This window comes from Cyprinodon tularosa, unplaced genomic scaffold (genome assembly GCF_016077235.1).
Source record: "Cyprinodon tularosa strain WSP-4 unplaced genomic scaffold, ASM1607723v1 ctg413, whole genome shotgun sequence".
Classification (NCBI taxonomy): Eukaryota; Metazoa; Chordata; class Actinopteri; order Cyprinodontiformes; family Cyprinodontidae; genus Cyprinodon; species Cyprinodon tularosa.
In genome coordinates, this window is record NW_024039134.1 from 285,904 (window position 1) to 304,294 (window position 18,391).

An 18,391-nucleotide genomic window follows, 5' to 3' on the forward strand; every position below is an offset into this window, starting at 1 on the left:
TAAACATGTTTAAGTAGGAAAAGTAAAGACAGCTGATTAAAGTAAGTTAGTAATTTGACATGGTCTCTGAATCTGTCAGTTTGTTAACATCAATCATGTGTTACCTGCGGCTGTTTGATCTTTGTTCCTAAGCATGCCGATGTTCTGCCCAAGACTCTGACACAGAGTGATGGCCATTGGACCCACACTGCCAAACTGAGGAATCACAAATTAAATCAATTTAAAGAATTACTGGGAAAAGTTATCATGGGAGCTACGTACTGCTACAGCTCATGCTCCAACTCACCTCATTGATGCCCCCACCCCTTGTCAGCGAGCAGATGCCCCCAATGTAAGATGCCTCGCTGCGGCTGCTCCTGAACGTCCTCCCTCTGAAACACAAATGCAAATTTATTTGGATGAGAGCAAAGACAACAAACTGGAAGGAGGTCTACAAGAGATCAGTAAGTAAAAAACTAAAGCAAGAATAAAAGAAATTACGAGAAGAGGTGTACAGCATCATAGCGCTGCTTGATGCTCTCCTTCCTGTACTTCATGAAGTCTCGCAGGGTCAGCAAGGCATCATCACCAATGGCGATCTTGTTTTCAGACGACCAGGTTTCCATGGCCACCAGGACAATGCGGGTGTTGAGCTGCTCCTTGTAGATCTGGAAACACAGAAAAAAGGGAAACCAAGGCAGATTTATGCAACAGGTCAGGCACAGTTGCCTCTGCAACTAAAAGGTTTAAATGTACTTTTATTAATGGGGGATCATTTTATAAAAATCTGTTAATTTAATTAGCAGTAATTCATAGGGGTGCTTTAAAAAAACTGCCTTAAATTAGAGTTAGATCCTTGAATTGTGTTGCAAAAGATGGCTGCATGTCTACACTGCATGTTTCGGTTTTTGTTAATCTACAGACACAACAGGCAAATATATTTTTGTCAATAACAGGCATGATTTTAATCACCCCTGAATCTCTGCTACACAGCCAATAATCAAACAGTTTGTCAGCTGCTGCACCAGTGAAAACAAAACTTTGCACTTGTTTTATGCAAATATTATCTAAAGCAAGATAATATTTCAAGTCATCTTGAAAATGGGATCACAATCTTGTTTTCTCTGATTAGATGAGCCCAATGAAAAGAGGTAACCTGCATTAAAGGGAACCGCAAGAATTTAACCACAGGAAGCTGGAGAAGCACTACAAGTTTGTTTTGAGGCTCCAGACTTGGATGCGTTGTGTCGACCACATTAAGAGGACATCAATGCAATGATTGAGTTTATAACTGACTACATTTAGTTCTGGATAGATAACACTATCCCCACCAAAACTGTGAAGTTCTTACCAGAAATAAACCCTGGCTCAACAGTGATCTGAAGAGACTGCTAAATAAAAGACAGGATCATTATGGATCATTGGTGTCTACATATTACATCATAGATGCCCTTTATTTTCTATAGTTTCTGTGATAAAAAGGGAAAGACTAGAGAGCATGTCACTAAAGTAAGGACGGGGTGTGCTAATATTTATAAATCAGGGCAATGTGAAAATATGTGCACACCTCTCAAAAGTAATACTGTAGCTAAGGTTTAATGCTAGAGCTGTAACAAACATCACTGGATTAGGACCAAACCATTATACTGATTCTTGGTATTTAGGATTTATCAAATGCTTATGACAAAAACTTGCTTCAAGGACTTTTTAAACATTTTAAGCAGGTATGTTAATAGTTATGCAGAGCTGCTGTATGTGCACAGGTCCTCTTAATCACTGTCTATGCCCACTTATCTTACTGAATGGGCTGGTATCTATTCATTACTCTTCAGTGGGGTAACAGTGAGGCAGGCAGTCCATCACAGAGACACACCAGACAAACAATCGTAGATGATTACAGGCAAACTAAGGCAATTTAGAGAGACAAATCACCTAATCATTCATGTCTTTGTACTGTGGAGGAACAAAACCAAGAACTTTCTTCCTAAAGCAGAACAGTGCTACTAACTGTGTAGCACCCCACAGGCGATTCCTTGACACCTAAACCAATTTTCAATCATTTTTAAAAATGGTAAACTTTTCTTTAACTTGCTATTAAAAACACCCAAATTCCCCAACTGTGAAAGAGTACAGGACTGTTCCATTCTACTCTATTCACCATATCTGCAGCATTAGAAGCTGCAAATCTGATTTTTAACTCCAATCTAAACTCTATTTTCCCTTCTTGAAGGTAGGGGAGACATTTATGTCAGCAACTTTAAAGCATAATGCAGCAGCAGAAGACAGACAGCTATCTGTTTCCATGGAAACCAATAAAACTGTTAGCCTCCTTAAAATGAGGGTTGCTTTTGAGCAAAAGACTCTATCCTAAAAAATGAATTCTGAAGAAGCACCAAACCATCACAAATGCTTATTAAAGTAAATACATAAATATTTAATAATTTACTAATAAATAAACAATGTCTACCTAATTTTAGTCCTAATATTAAAGGTTTTGCCTCTCTTATTGATATTTCTACGAAAGATTTAGTTTTTAAAAATAATTGGATAGGACAAAATTCAAAATTAAAACCTTCTCAGTACTATGGAATTAAATATATACTCCTGATCCACTGCAAACGGAGAAGAAATCTGAAATAAATAAAACTTGTTACAATGTCATCTAAAAATGTCTAATTTCAAAATATACAACTGATTCAAAAGAACTGGATAAAAACAAGGACATGACAGTAATGAAATTATTAAGGCACTTTGGCCCAGTCCATTTTTAAAGTACAGTTCATGCATTTTAATTCGAGAAATTTCTCACCAAATCTGCCAAGTTCACCACGGATTTGGCAAAAATCTTTGCTTGCGTGGTTGATCTGCGGAGCTGCACAAACTAACAGAAAACAGAGCTTTTGTTGTTGTTTTTTTCATCTTTCATCATCCAACAACTTTTAATATCACTTTCAAGAGGTGAGAAAGAGACAAAGCGAACCTACCAGCTCATAGTCATTGACGATCATCAGCTCAATGTACTTGGTCTCAGATTGAACAGTGCGTTGGCCTCGCCTCACCTGTGAAAGACAAAAAAACGAGTCCTGAGAGTTGATGTTCTAATAATAACCTTCACACAGCAAAGACTTTAAGCAAACACAGCAGGAGTAAGCATTACTCACTCGGCATGAACACAGATTCACACCTGCTGAAGATGGTGAAACTTTAGTTTGTGTCCTTGAGAACAGTAACCAGCTGTTTCAAACTGCAGCACGTTTCCAAAACTTTTGTCTAGAATGCTTATATTAAATTCAAAATGTTTCCAGTAGGAGGAACTCTGTCAACTTAACTTCAAACCAACAACTCGCTGGTTGAAACCTGGACACAGTTTGGTTTTTGGGACAATAAATTCTAACAAAACTTTCTTTGAGCAATTGATAACATAAAGACCCAGTGCACATGACACCTATCCATAAAAAAAAAGTTTTGCTGTTAAAAAATCTAAATGACAATATTTTAATTGCAATCTTAATGTACAGAACGCAGGTAGAAACAATGATTTTTGGTGAAATCTGACAAATTGCTTTGTGCTTGCACTGTTCAATCTCCATCACACTGAATTGGTTTCCACTTTCAGGTGCAAAGGAAAAGATGTACCTCCCTGTATAGGTAAGTTCTTCTAATCCAAGCATATGGAGCTGCAGGCACAGGGGGCCAGCATTATGATTAATGGTGGAAGCACACATCAGAGGTCAAACGAAATCTCGGAAACTTAAGTGCCAACTGCAGGAAGTCAATACCAACAGAGATTTAATGAAGTCATATCAAATCCACTTACCTCAGGTTTAGGCTTCTCATTAACAATTGTCAGGATAAGTTTTTCCCCTTAGAGGAGGTAAACTGGAGGTACTACATGTATATTAGGTATAGGTATTAAATCATCCTAAATGATTAATTAATAAATAAATAAATTTTCATAACACATTTATTTTGAAATGAAAGTCATTACTTCACTCTAAATCTAAGAAGTGAAGTAATAATATGTCATTCTAAGGAGTTTGCAGTCTATTGCATTGTTATCTTTTGTCCCGTCTTAAAGCAGGAAGTAATTAAATGTACAAGTTTTAAAGACCATTCTGTCTAAATGACAAAATGGTGTTAATTTTCTAATAATAATATAAAAACAGTGCTAACTGAAACAAAAAAATTAGATCATCGCTGCGTAAGCGGGGCATTTAACCGCTGTCATTTCCCTGCCATGCCAATTGCAGCCAGTATGTTCTTAAAGGACACACAGCTCAGTCCTGTATTTTCCTTTTGCTCAACTGTTTCTCAAATCAATTCACAAAGTAAACACACAGCGGAAAAGGCCGGCCTGTCCCAGACTCTCTTTCATATCATCCGATTTGTCCCACAATTGTTTTTAAGATCTAGTCACCCTACTACACTTCTACATGAAAAATATAAATTCTTAACCACAGAATAGATTTGGAGCAATTATTCACCAAGGCAAAAGAGGCGAACAAAAAACTACGAAACTGCTTGGTTGATATTTCTGTTCAAATCATGCATGTGTTAAGACTAACTTGTCTTTTTGAGCGCCTCCGGATCCTGGTGAAAACAGTTCTGTCTTCTTCAGACTTGATGTCTCCATCCTTCACCACAACATCTCCTTTTATTTGCCCCTCAGGCTCTGTGCTGTTCATGAAGCATCCTGCAAGATGCACACAAGCAGAAAAGTGACTAGTCATCAGTCCATGGATAGATGTAACTGTGTATTTTAGTCCTCTGATATGCAGAAGAGATCAATATCCAGCAGTGCATGGAGGAAGGACCAGGAAAAGGGAGAGTAGTGAGAAAGAGGAACGGATATTAATGAGGTAAAGGAGGCTATGGAGCAGAATTCAGCAAGGGCAGGGAGGACAGACAGACAACCTGATAGCAAGTCGATAACAAGGAAATCAATAAATAAAAAGTGTAAGAAATTTAAACATGAGTTGCAGAAAAGTTAAATATCTTATATCAATTACAAGGACAGAACTAAATATTTCTACAGAAAGTGATAGCCGGCATGAATGACCATCAATTCAATCAGTTCAGACTCTAAATCTGAGTAACTTGCATTCAATTTACAAAAAAACATAAACTTCTGATATCCTGGTGGCTAGAGGTCAGAATATGGGTCCTACCTGGACAAGGAGGTGAGAAGAGATCAATATTGGGCATACGATACACAACGTGGTCTTTCTGGTGAGACAGATACATTTTTTAAAAAATCAGATTTTAATTATTAACTTAAAATAAAAGGCACTAATGACTAAAATGCTCCACTAATCTGGAATAAAATCTCAGAAAACTGTAGTAGTGCTGAAAACCCTCAGTTGCTTTCAATGCAGATTATAAACTTATGTTTTACACTAGTTTTGATTGGACTATCTAAACATTATTAGTTACGTTTTTTGCGCAACTTTTTTGAATTTTGTTATTAATCATTTTGTAATACTTTTTTCTTTATTATTTAGAAATGTACGTGTATTTTCCTATTATGTAAAGCAGTTTGAGTCATCTTGCTATTGGGGTGTAAATAAACTGGCCTTGGCCATCAGACTACCTGCAGGTGAGGCCCTGATTGTTCAAATCAACTCTTTTGGTGAAACAGAGACTGCAGTGGTTATGGTGAGGTAGCTAATATTAGCAATCTTCCACTAATGACTTGAAATTAAGGAGTAGGAGCAAAATCAAACTTTGCGGAGAACGCCCATTGGTGAGCTTTTCTAGTTTAAAAAACAAGCCCACACATAAAAAAAAAAACATACCATATTCACACTCTGGATTTAATGAAAGTGTTTAATTGAAGCTCAACAGCAACAAATGAAAAAGTCGGACTTTGAATTGTGAAGGAAACATTTTTATGCTTTGCAGACACACAACAGTGAGAGAGGAAAGTGCTCTAATGCAAAATTAATCATCCACGTGGTCATAATAATGGCTGTAACAAGTGCTGGACACGGTGGTAGACTTAAGCTGTGGATAAATACTTTATGAAACTACCTAGCAGAGACTAAGAGCAAAGCAGTGAGGCAGAGAGTGAAGGAGTTTTATGACAAGCTGAGGGATTATTGATCCATCTCTATGTAATTGAACCACATTTCGATTACTTTGGGTCTTAATGGGAAAAAAGCTCAGACTGCTTCATTCTGGAACACTCAGCTTTCAGTCTTCTTTTTTTTTAATGACATGAATTTCATAATCAAATCTGAATGAGCCTTAAAATACAATTTGAGTTATGCATCTGTGAGAAATTGGTTTCCTTTAGATGTAAGCAAGCATATATCTCGGTGAAAGTGGAGTGTATTAGCTCAATATTTTCCATTCAGAATCTGAGAGATAGAGTAACACTGTCTGGACGGATGAGAAATCATCCAGAGGAGGCGGAAAGACAGAATGAAGAGGTGGCAGCTCTGGTAACAACCCAAAGTGCTAAAACATAAAGTTATTCATGCAGATTCCAAGTTTAATCTCCAGTGTTCGTCACTCATCTCACCTCTCCATTGCCAACAGGTTCAATCCCATAAGAGAAGTTGCCATCAGAAAACATCCCCCTGAGAACAATTTAAAGTAACATATTTATTTCAAGAATAATTAATAAACCAGTTTGTTTTTCAGGTGACAATAACTGATCCAGTGTTCCACTCACTGCAGGCCATGGCAGGTAGACACTGCAGCCCAGGAGCCAGGCAGCCCCCGCACTCGCCCATGGTAGTAGCAATGCTCCCCGCCCTGAAAACAAATAATAGATTAGAGTGAGACACTTAACCCTCCACCATCCTGTAACGTGTTAATGTCATGTTTCCGAAAATGAAACCAGTGCCTGTCTGAGAACCTTGAGCTGCCACTGATCACCTGGCCCCTGCAGGGCAGGTATTTTCCATCAGCCAGGTGGGTTATCTGATGTTTGCTTAAACAGATCAGTTGCTGATCAACATTAGTGTTCAACTTATGTGCATTTCACAAAAAAATCTTCTAAAACCTTTACAAAAAGTTCAGAGTAATATCTTTGCAGACATTCTCTCAGTCAGTGTATGACTTTGCCCATTCAGAGTATAGGAAAGCCTTAGACTGATAGGTGTATAACAATCCACTTCAAGGTTACAGTGTGTAAGATGATATTGAGGTGGATTGCATAAGAAATCTTCAAGGGCGTAAACTCTGCAGTGCAGATTATGTTTACGGCATGTGTAATTCTGCCACTGACTGGACTTATAACATCTTCATATCTTTGTTTTGAAGAAACATAGATCTAGTTCCCTCAATTTTCCACCAAACTAAATATAATTTTCTTAAAGTACTATCTAAAAAAACGTTTACATCTAGACCCGTTTCATCATAAGGACTTACTAGGCTAGGTAGCTTCCACCAGACTTTTTAAGGTATTTTAAAGTTTTACTCTGGCTAGTCTTTCTACATGAAATCACACGTAGTGCGACATGTAATCAGCAGAAACCAGAAGAGTAAAAATTTGTAAGGAATAAAGACAAGATGTATCATAGTTTAGATCATAAGACACATGTCAAATTTATCATCCAACGCATCAATGGAGATAACTTTGTTGGAGCTAAATCAAGTAAGAGGTGAGAAAAAAATGAAAATGAATAAGAATTAAGATCTTTTTTTTATTAGGGGTAATAATCTAAATATTCTTAATATTTTTTACATATATGACACAGATGTAGGTTAAAACAAAATGGAAATGTCTGTGTGTCAAACTAGGCATAAAATAACACATTAAGCAAACTAGCTCAGATGTATTCTTTTTAAAATATAATCTATGTCAACAATAATCCAATCAAGTTACCTCGTTTTGTTCAAAATTGAAAGGCACTTAAGGACAGCAATTTATAAAGGCAGTTCTCCTAAAGCATGTTTGAGGGCCACATCCGGGATCTCCTCGGGGCCCTGGCCCTTCTTATGATGTCATCATATGGCAACACCACTCGGACAAACTGTATTTCACCTGTTTCTTAAGAATCAGATCTCTTCTGGAGTATCAACATATTATTACCAGTTTTTTTTAAGCTATTATTTTAAACTTCATTGGCCTTCTAAAGTAGCCCGAAAGTAGAAAACAATCATTCTCAGTCTTGAAGTCAAGAACTGTGTTCTAAGACAGACTGAGCTCTGCCATTTAACAAGGTGACACAAGAAAATTCAGTACTTCTTATTCTTTTTATTAAGATCTGAGGGCAGGGGAGGACGAATTGAACATCTTCAAAAACGACTTTCATGGAGATTTTAGACAAACAAAACAACAGTTATTATATTTGTAGAAAATCAACAGCTGTTCATTTTGACACAAAATTAAAAGTAGTGTAGGTTAATATGGCTAACTGATTGAGCACAGCTAGCCACAGCACTCCCCAGCTCTCCCCATTTATATCATAGTCTTGCAGTTACTTTGTTTAACATAAACATAATTTTTAAGTTTTGTTATCAATAAGGTAAAACTTCATAGATCATTAGCCACGCTAACACTACAGATGCTCCCGACTCGGCACACGGATGCTGCATTATATTATTATCGTTGACTGGGCAACCACAATGTTTTACGTCATGTGGTGACGTTCAGCCAATCATATAGTGCAATGGCACTGGCATGCGCAGGATCTGCAGCTCTGGTACCTACACTGGCCCTCCAGTGGCAATTTATCCGGCCCTCAAGATCCAAAAAAGGCATGTCATGTCATAAAATAGAAGCATGCATTCTTTTGAAAAAGCATAAAGTGGTTTGAACTGCTAAATAAATTGAAGTAAAATTATAATACCAGAGCATTGTGCTCTTTTTTTATAAATAAAGTGCTGAAATTAAAGTGAGGATACATCCATCCATTTTCCATCAATCTTATCCCAAGCATGGTCACGAGGGATGCTGGTGCCTATCTCCAGCTGGCTACGGGCGAGATGCGGCGTACACCCTGGACAGGTCGCCAGTGCACCGCAACATACTTTTGCAAGATTTTTCAAACATAAATTTGCCAAATATAAGAGGAACATCGTAGTTTGGTTTAAAGAAAGCATTTCAGTCTCATTATAATTTAGTTTTTTCTAAGGATTTTACAGTTTGAAGAAATAGAAAATTACACCATATCGCTAAAACCAATCCCATGATGTATCGTTATTACTGTCACCTGTCAAATAAACAGCAAAACAAGTCCTCAACCCCCCACCGTCTCTTGGAAAAAAACAATAACTACATGGAAATAAACATTGGTTGTAAATATGGGCAAGGTTTGCTTGTCAGAACAATAGCGGCAATGTAAAAAAAAACACCAATATTCCCGATACCACTTTTGACGTGGTTATGTTGAGCAAAGGTTTTGTTTTGAACAGATGCAACTGGCCCTTTCAAAGGACTAATAAAATAACATCCCTTGAGGATTATGGTGACTGTTACTTTCCAATTCTTGCATCCAGTGTGAACAAAAACATTGCTAACCTTGTTTAAGCCTGATCAATATTGAAGCAGCTTTTCCACTTAGGTTCCAGTAAACTGTGACAGACTGAGTGATGGCTGACAGAGTTGGTGAGAGGTTTTATCCTCCCCTTTCAGATTCTTTCACTTGATTATGCGTAAATCCCTGCTGGGCTCCAACTCAACGATCATGTTTTGGATATAGTGTTTCAGAGCCGTCTCTCAGCTCAGGGAACTAATATAGCCAGATTACAGAGACCTGGAACGACCCTATGATGCCAATATATACATGCTTTTGTAGCTTTAAGAAGCTTTAAGCAGTGGAATAGTACACTCACATATTTTAGTTTGTAGATTCCTGGAAATTGGGAATGTGATATGCTCTCGTCTGTCAATGTGTGAAACAAGGAGAGTCAATTTCAGTTGTTTGTAATGAACCTCAGTAAGTCATGTCTGCAACTGGAGCCTGCTGCTGTACAGCTTAGATAACATAACAGAAATAAAATGAGCAACTCTCTCAAGCTAGTTTGCCATCATGGCCAAACTTATCTGAAAGTAGGTTTACATTGCTCTCTTTCAACACATTCTGAGAAGCATTCCTATGAGATATTGGTCCAAACTGACATGAATCAAGCAGATGTGACTAATCTGATGCTGACTGCACCTTCCTGCACAGATCCTGCACTTAACCAGATCGCAGAGAAGCTAAGTTGAAGTACAATCTGGTAACTGTGGAGGTTAATGGAGTTTATTGAGCTCACTGTCACAGGCTGCTGAAAATGCTTACCAGGATGTGAGTGCAATGTGGTCTTGAAGGGAGGTGGACATGGTCAGCAACGATACTCAAATGGTTTGTAGGTTCAAGCAGTTAGTACTAAAGGGCCCAAAATGTGCTAAGAAATCATTTCAACTACACTACTTCTACCGGCCTTACTGTCCCATCCTGACCAAGACAGGACCCTGTTTTCAAAATTTTAACGTTGAATCTGAGTATTGCAGTTGTTATCCAAATGGACCCAGCAACTGTTAAAATATTTTAGTTTTTCGCAATTTTCGTGAGCCTTTGTAAGTTGGAGCCACAATTTCCTGCTTTTAGTTGATAAGAACGGCACTCAATGTGGTCTTAAGCTGCTGCAACCAATCTGCCTCAATATGTCGTGTATTTAGAGGAGGCATTTCAAATACCAGGGTTGTACCAAGTGAATCTATTTATCTACTGTTGCCTTTTTTTTTATAATTTCTAAATAGTAAGCACCATTACCCTACAATATCTACAAGGCAATTCTCTCCACCCATGTGCAGTTCACCGAATGTTTCCTGTTTTTGGCACTATTCTCTTTAACCTGGGATGTGTGCAAATCCCAGCAGAAAAACTCTTCCTGAAATAGTCTGAACAGCTTGTTTGGCACAAACAACCATGCCACCTTCAAAGTGACTCCAGCTTCCTTTCTTTCCCATTATGATATTTGGCTTTACTTTCAAAGCCACTGTTTGTCCTGTATTAGCGAGCAAATGAAGTGATCTACCAAATGAAGCAGCTGGTCAGCATATGTAACTGACTTTATTAAATGTTTTTAAATGACAAATAACTTTTCCTAGCATTTCATCCTAATACTAAATTCAGTCTTTCAAAAACCCCAAACTTAATATTTAAATCAGGGCTGCACAATAATTCAAGTGCACTGCAAGGGATAAATGACAATATTTCATTTCTTAGATGGTAAAATAAAATAGGGCTGGGATCTGTTTTTGCTTTGTGAGGACCCAATTGAAAAAGTAAAAAAGCTTTTATCAACCAAACAGGTATGTTCTTATATGTTTGAGTTCATCTTGAGCTCTGACACACATCAAAACCAAGCAGAGGAAAAAGCTTAATTTGATACTCTAACTTCTACAACTACTTGAGTAATAAACATTAATACTTTTGACACCTCTGGCAATGACTGAGAAACTGAAGCCAAGGACTAAAAAATAAAGATGGAAAGATTATCACCTGGTTAAATGTGCATTTCATCTATTGAGCTTGTAGATCGAAAACATAATTGTATTTTATTATTTTTTTTTACTGTAGGTGTTGCATACTGTAACATTCAAAGCTTTATACAAGATTCTTTTGTTGGCTTTCTTGGCAGCTTTTCTGAGGCTTTTTTATTGTTTGTGTCGATATCAGATTTAAAGCATATAGACCCAAATCTAGAAATAAATAAGGTTCTATAAGTTTTGGCAATTGGTACTATTTTTAATTTTCACAGGGTCTTCAACCAGTGTGGTAGCGTTCTTTTAACCAGGTGACTGGCAATGAACAGCAACAGATGGGGGAGGCGCAATGGTGTGCCCTACCCAAACAGAACTTGCTGAAATTTAATTAAAAAAGGACCATAATTATCTTTAAAAAACAGAAAAAGTTGAATAAACTCGTAAAAAGTTAATCCCAATTCTTTTTACGCATGGAACGTAAAATTGTTCAGTTTAACCCTACGGTCTTAACACTGACCAAACCCAAGTCTTCTTTCTTTACCGGATCAAAACACTGAATACATCTAGCGTTAGATGTAAGGTTTAACTAACCAGTAAGCACCTCTGGATCTCAGCACATTTTTCATACAGACAGACAAAGACGTGGCAGCTCTTCTCAGTAGAAAGAAAATACTTTCATTGGTCATACTAGACAGTGAGACAGCCCATAGCACTTAGCACAGGACCGGGTAATAAATAAATAAAAGGTAGGATTGCAAGGCTAAATGGAGGAAATCAAATTGCCCCACACAGCAGACACACACTGACTGAAGAACTTTAGAGGGCTTTTCAGAGAGGTTCTTTTCATACTATGAATAATGACTACTCAATCATGTAAATAAACCCAGATACATAAGAAATTATGCATAAAGGTAAAATCTCACCAGTGAAACATGAGTAGGACACAACATTTGACGAGAGCGATGAAATAACAGCTTGAGCTACGAAAGGGAGGACAACAGACCTTTGCAACCTTCAGAAACAAGAAGATTGAGGCTGACAACTAATAGAATTAGAAGAGCTAGAGTGCACTCAATATCTGCACTCAGCATTAATGATCTCAGAGGACCAAAGGAAAGGTAATAAACATACAGAGTTTGAAAAGAAAAAGATACAACTAACAGAATAATTTTGCTCTCTCAGTTGCAATGACTAATAAGATTTTAAAAATATCAATCCCAAGACAAATATCAAATAGGATGAGAAAGGAAAATGGGAAAAAAGTCAAAGATAACGTTTTTATTACTACTGCTTTTGTTAGAATTAAAAGTATGATTCTATTTGTTAATAATCAGCCATTTTAGAGCAAATCTTTAGCTTATCCAACAATTTGAATAAACAATGTTTATAGAATGGTAGGATTTTTTTTTTAGACTATCAATGTCAGTCAAAATGTTGCTTCAGGAAACAAATATTAAAAACAATAACAAGAAACTGCATTAATAAAATGTCTTTTTAAAACTGAAAAAGAATTTTAACATAAATCATGTATCTTCCCTAAACCTATGGGGTAAATTAAAAGATGAACCAATAAACTTTGGAAAATATTCAATTATAAGGATATTTTCCAAATATTTCTGACAGATTGATGCCACATTTTAAGGAGCTTTTAGTGAACTAGCATTAGTCTCTAAAAAATAACGTTTAAGATCCAGAAATTAAAGTTTCTAAAAGAGAACGTATAGATATTTATAGTGCACTAAAAAATACAACATAGGACACTAAGCTTTGTTTAGAAAAACGGCTTAAAACATCAAAAAGTAATAATAATAATTGAAATGTATTAATCTCACACTGGAGAAACTCACTTCTGCATTTAACCTATCCCATTGTGGAGCATTGGGTTGCCACTATTCAGCGCCTGGGGAGCAGTGTAGGTTTAAGGGTCTTGCTCAGGGAGCCAGAGTGGAAGTCTGCAGAACTGGGGCTTGAACTCAGAACCTCATATATATATATATATATATATATATATATATATATATATATATATATATATATATATATATATATATATATATATATATATATATATATATATATATATATATATATATATATATATATATATATATATATATATAATATTTCCAAATTAAGGAACAGAAATTTACCTTTTTGAAGTAAAGTAACGGAAATTTCTTGCTGAGTATAGCAAGAAATTTCCAGATAAGAAAACTCTTAGTTCTAAAAGGAAACCAGTGGATCCCAAAAGAATAAACATTAAGTTTCAACAAGTAACCAGTAAGTTTCCTCAAACACATTTACTGTTAGTTGATGAGAATGTTACCAGTAAGTTATAAAGAAGTAGCTATGCCTTCCACATAAGTAACCTGTAAATAACTGGAGAAATGCCTTCAAGTTTCCAAGAGACTAAAGTGTACATTTTGGAAATGTGCCTATATGTTTACAGGAAAAAACTGAGATATTCTGAGAAATTAACCAACATTTATCTGGTAGAGGAACCTGTAGGTTTAGGGAAGTAAAAAAAAAGAAGAAAGTTCTGGTAGATATAAGATCATGATTTTATGGTTTTAAAAATAAGTATCATCCTTTCCCAGAGATGGCATCTACTCATAGCGAGGAGGTAGCTTAGGTTTCCACTGATTTGACAACATCTGCTGTGATCAGATTCATTTCTCAAAGCGTGATTGTGAGATAAACAGCTGCAAAGCTGTTAACTATGCCGCTCTAAAAATGACATTTTAAAGGATGTCCAAATACTAAACTAGATATTTAACAAGCCAATCTTAAAAAAAACATTATGCATAAATTACACAGATGCTGTGTCAGAAGGCTGACCAGAGATAAACAGGAAATACATGCATGACCTTTAAACAACAACAAGCTTGAAGTGTTGCATGATCTAAGAACAAAGAAATAGCAGAAACCATTTATCTGCAAACACAAGAACACATTTAAGTGGTTTCTGAAGGAAGAGAGAGATATTACTGCATTAAACATCTATGGTCCAAACCTTTCTGTAGAAAATGGTTAAAAGGAAATGCAGAGAATTTTCAATTAAGATGTTTATCATGTTAAAAATGAACTCAACTACTGGGTTTGAGATATTTTCAAATTTCCACACACCTAATAGTAATAAGAACAAATAATAAATGTGATTCTTCTTTCCTTTAAACCTAATGTAACATTTCTATTCCAAACATGTCATTAGAAATAAAATCCGGGCTTTACAGACTTTCCTAAAAACACCTGGCTGATGGCTGATCGAAACTAAATAGACCCGCAGTGTTACAGCGCCTGACTGCTGGCTCCCATAGCAACCATTCACTGATTGGTCAGGTGGGTCTTAGCAGAAAACAAGAAGGGCGACCGAGTGATGGGTGAGAAAAGCAGAAAAAGAGATAAGATTGGAGATTAAAATATAGCAAAGGATGGACTTTAAATGATAATTCTCATAAGCTGTTAAAGGAAAGCTGTAAATCTTCCATTAGAATAAGTAATGGGATTTATTTTAATCAGATGTATAAATAATATCAGAGAGTGCCATGCCAATAACTGATTCATGAGTGCCTCTGAAACTGTGCCAAAAAGCTGCTACTTGATGCCATTTCTTAAGGTTCATGATGCACTGGAGCAAATAAAAACAAAAACAAAAGCAAACCTATTAATTCAAAATGTAAAAAAAAAACTTATTTAATTTTTTTCTTTGTTTTTTATTTTTATTTTTTTTATTTTTTATTTAACACAAACTCCTCTTCATTTTTGTTTTCGTCAACATTTTAGTCAGCATTCGGCACAATAGCTGCTGAATTAGATGAACAATATGGCCGCATGTTTAGACTAATTATTAGGGATGGTACATAAAGCACAATGTTGGCTTTCCCACTGAGAAACAGGGTGTTTTACAGTTAAAGGGAACTCTAGAAAGCATTTAAATGGAAACATTTACATACATACTTCTATGTCCTAATGTTGTTTATATGCAGCCTCCCTGGCAATGATGTGTAAAATGTAATCATTTACACAGCTGGGCTTAATTGGAGTCTAAAAAAAGTCAAACTTTTTAGAAAAAATCCAACAAATGCCATAATTATCAGCATCTCTAACACCTTTAAACAAATGCAACCAAAGCAGTCTTATAACTTATGCTTTACCTTCATAAGTTGATTGCATTCTTTATATTTCTAAATAAGTTAAACTTCCACTTACTCTTAGACAAAATAACTTCCCCTCAAATAAGGCAAAGGGAGTATGCTAATAAGTCAGGACTCTCACTAGATGGAGCAATAAAGAAAACATTTAAAATGACTACTGCTGTGAAAAATAAGGCTAAACACACAAATGTTGATGGTGGAGCGGGAGATCGACTGGAGGACTGTTGCAGCATCTGCTGTGAAGCGGGCGCTGTACCAGTCAGTTGTAGTGAAGAGAGAGCGGAGCCAAAAGGCAAAGCTCCCGATTTAACGGTCGATCTACGTTCCTATCCACATCTATGGTCATGAGCTTTGGGTGATGACCAAAAGAACGAGACCCCGGATACAAGCAGCCAAAATAGTAGTGTGTCTGGGCTCTCCCTTAGAGATGGGGTAAGGAGCTCAGTCATCCGGGGAGGACAGGACATGCTTCTCAGCTGGCCTGGGAATGCCTTGTGATTTTCCTGAAGGAGCTGGCTGGCTGGCTGGCTGGCTGGATGGATGGATGGATGGATGGATGGATGGATGGATGGATGGATGGATGGATGGATGGATGGATGGATGGATGGAAATGTTGATGCAGACAAAAAGGTCTAAAACATAATGATCCTATGTAACCATTCCTTCATTGCTCTGAAGAACTTCTAAGTCTTTCTGAGAAGAGAAAATTACCCCATATTCAGCATTTAGTGAAATTACATTTTGCTAAAAAAAATATAAGCCCAATGAAGAACTGAAGTTGACCCTCTAAGAAACAGGCCTCCCTCATTTACATAATAAAGCAGAAATGCATACAGAAATGTAAAAATGACAGGCATAAATAAATAGCGTTGAAGAAATAAATTGGGTAATAAAAATACAAAAGAGGAATAAATCAGACAAAAAATATAATATCATTTGCATAAATAAATACTTAAAAAAATAAGTAATAAATAAATTAAGTTGAAGATTATAACAGAAAATAAATGAATAAGGTAATTATTACAAAGGCGAATAAATAAAAAAGCTATTAAAAGTGATTCATACATTTATGGCTCACTGTATAATTTAATTTCTACCTACATTTATTGGTTTATTTTATTTTTGGGGGGCAATTAATTATCTGCTTTTTTTATTTATTGAGCATTTATTTATTTCTGTATTTATTTCTAAATATGGCAAAGTTGGTCCTCCATATTACAGAAGTGCCATCTAATAAAAATGTAAATATTTCCTCAGGATAATTAGGATTTCGATCTAAGCATACCATATTTTGGGACAGCTCCCCGCCGTCAAAGTGGCGCTCCAGATAGTCCATAGACAGGAGTTGGCTGTAACGGAAAGGTAAAAAAACAATTGTCAGGAAAATGCCATGAGAAATTGGATTTTCAGGTTCAAAACCAGAACCTCTGTATGAAAATAAACTGAGATGACAGTAAGGATGACTGTTTAGAGATAGAAAATAGAAAACCAAAGGTTTATCCTTCTTTAAGTCTGCATATTTATAAAATAAAAATTCTGGTAAATAGAGCTTAAGAAAACCGAGACTATAGCACAACACGTCATTCAAATAAAATGCTGTTGTTCGGTTAATTTTATTAAAAATACACTGGCATTTTTTAGTTTAATGGACTGGAACTGCAAAACCTCCAACTTTATCTCATCAGGGTTAAAATACTAAAATCAAAAGGGTTTTCTCCGAGTATTGTGACAGCTGAAGAGTAGTTTAGCCTACAGCGACAAAAACACGGCTGTATTGAATGTGGGGGGAGGGAGATGGACAGAAAAAAGCCTTTAAGTGACTTCTATAAGAAAACTAACATGTTGATGGTTCAGGGATGTGCCAATGTGCCACTGGCAGGTTTACTTACTGGTTCAGTTCCAGGTCAAGGATGAATGATGAGCCAAAGGCCTCCACCAGGAAGCTGCTCTGAGCCAAATGGATGGGCTAGCAGAGAAGGAGAACAAATAATGAGAATGAAGGGAAGAATAAAATCTAACTAAATTAAAAAACAAGATTACATTGAGTTTTTATGGCGTATGTATTATTTCAGGTAGTCATTATTTTATTTATTTTGTAAACATTCAATATTTTAGCAGATCAAAAGGTAATGGCAAGCAAAAAAAACTCACATTAAATAAGTATATCATTAAGGTATAAAACACAAAGAGCCACTCTACCTGTCAGAGAACAAGAATAAAATATTGTTTCGATAAAAAGATTGAGAAACAAATTTGCTGTGTAGAGTTTTTCATGTTATGATTGTGTGTAAAAGAACTGCAAGGCTTCAAGAAATGTTACTTGTGTTAGGAATCCAGTTTTTTGTGGGTTGTTTTGTGTATTTCTCTCTCCACCACCAGGTGGTGCCCTGTTCCTTGTTGGGCCTTCCTGCACACCTGCGGCTCGTTGGATCATTACCGGGGGAGTATTTGAGCAGCGGGCTGTCACTACCTTGACGCCAGAGTGTTTGCCAGTTTTGGGTACTCTAGCCAAGCTGAGATTAGCAGAGTCTAACCAAAGCTTTGTTTCTCTGAGTCTAATCTTTTTTTTGTCTTTGCTCTTCGGCAGGAAGCCTTTTCCTGTGTAACTGGATAACCTGGACCTTCTCCCCCTGGAACGATTAGTACACACTGAGCAAGGGTCCTCCACATGTTCTGTTCAAGTCCTCATCGGAAAACCAAGTGACAGTCCGCTCCTTTACTCCTCTGGGTCCAACGTATGTCTACCTGTCCGCTCTCCAACGAGTTCCCTCTCCTCTGGATTAATTCCCCACAAACTGGATTCAAGGATTAACAAGAGCCCCCTCAAACGTGA

General features: G+C 36.6%; 1 protein-coding gene across 1 annotated transcript in view; it reads right to left on the bottom strand.

Annotated features, from left to right (window-relative positions):
• Nucleotides 1-18,391, bottom strand: part of LOC119792218 (disintegrin and metalloproteinase domain-containing protein 11-like) — a 45,044-nt gene that overhangs the window by 14,703 nt on the left and 11,950 nt on the right. The window contains exons 3-13 of the mRNA XM_038298750.1: nt 17,448-17,524; nt 16,844-16,907; nt 6,656-6,738; nt 6,503-6,560; nt 5,148-5,205; nt 4,545-4,672; nt 2,964-3,038; nt 2,789-2,860; nt 481-647; nt 287-371; nt 105-195 (exon numbers count right to left, since the gene is read on the bottom strand). Of these exons, the coding sequence (XP_038154678.1) occupies nt 105-195; nt 287-371; nt 481-647; nt 2,789-2,860; nt 2,964-3,038; nt 4,545-4,672; nt 5,148-5,205; nt 6,503-6,560; nt 6,656-6,738; nt 16,844-16,907; nt 17,448-17,524 (958 nt within the window). The remainder of the gene's footprint in view (nt 1-104; nt 196-286; nt 372-480; nt 648-2,788; nt 2,861-2,963; nt 3,039-4,544; nt 4,673-5,147; nt 5,206-6,502; nt 6,561-6,655; nt 6,739-16,843; nt 16,908-17,447; nt 17,525-18,391) is intronic.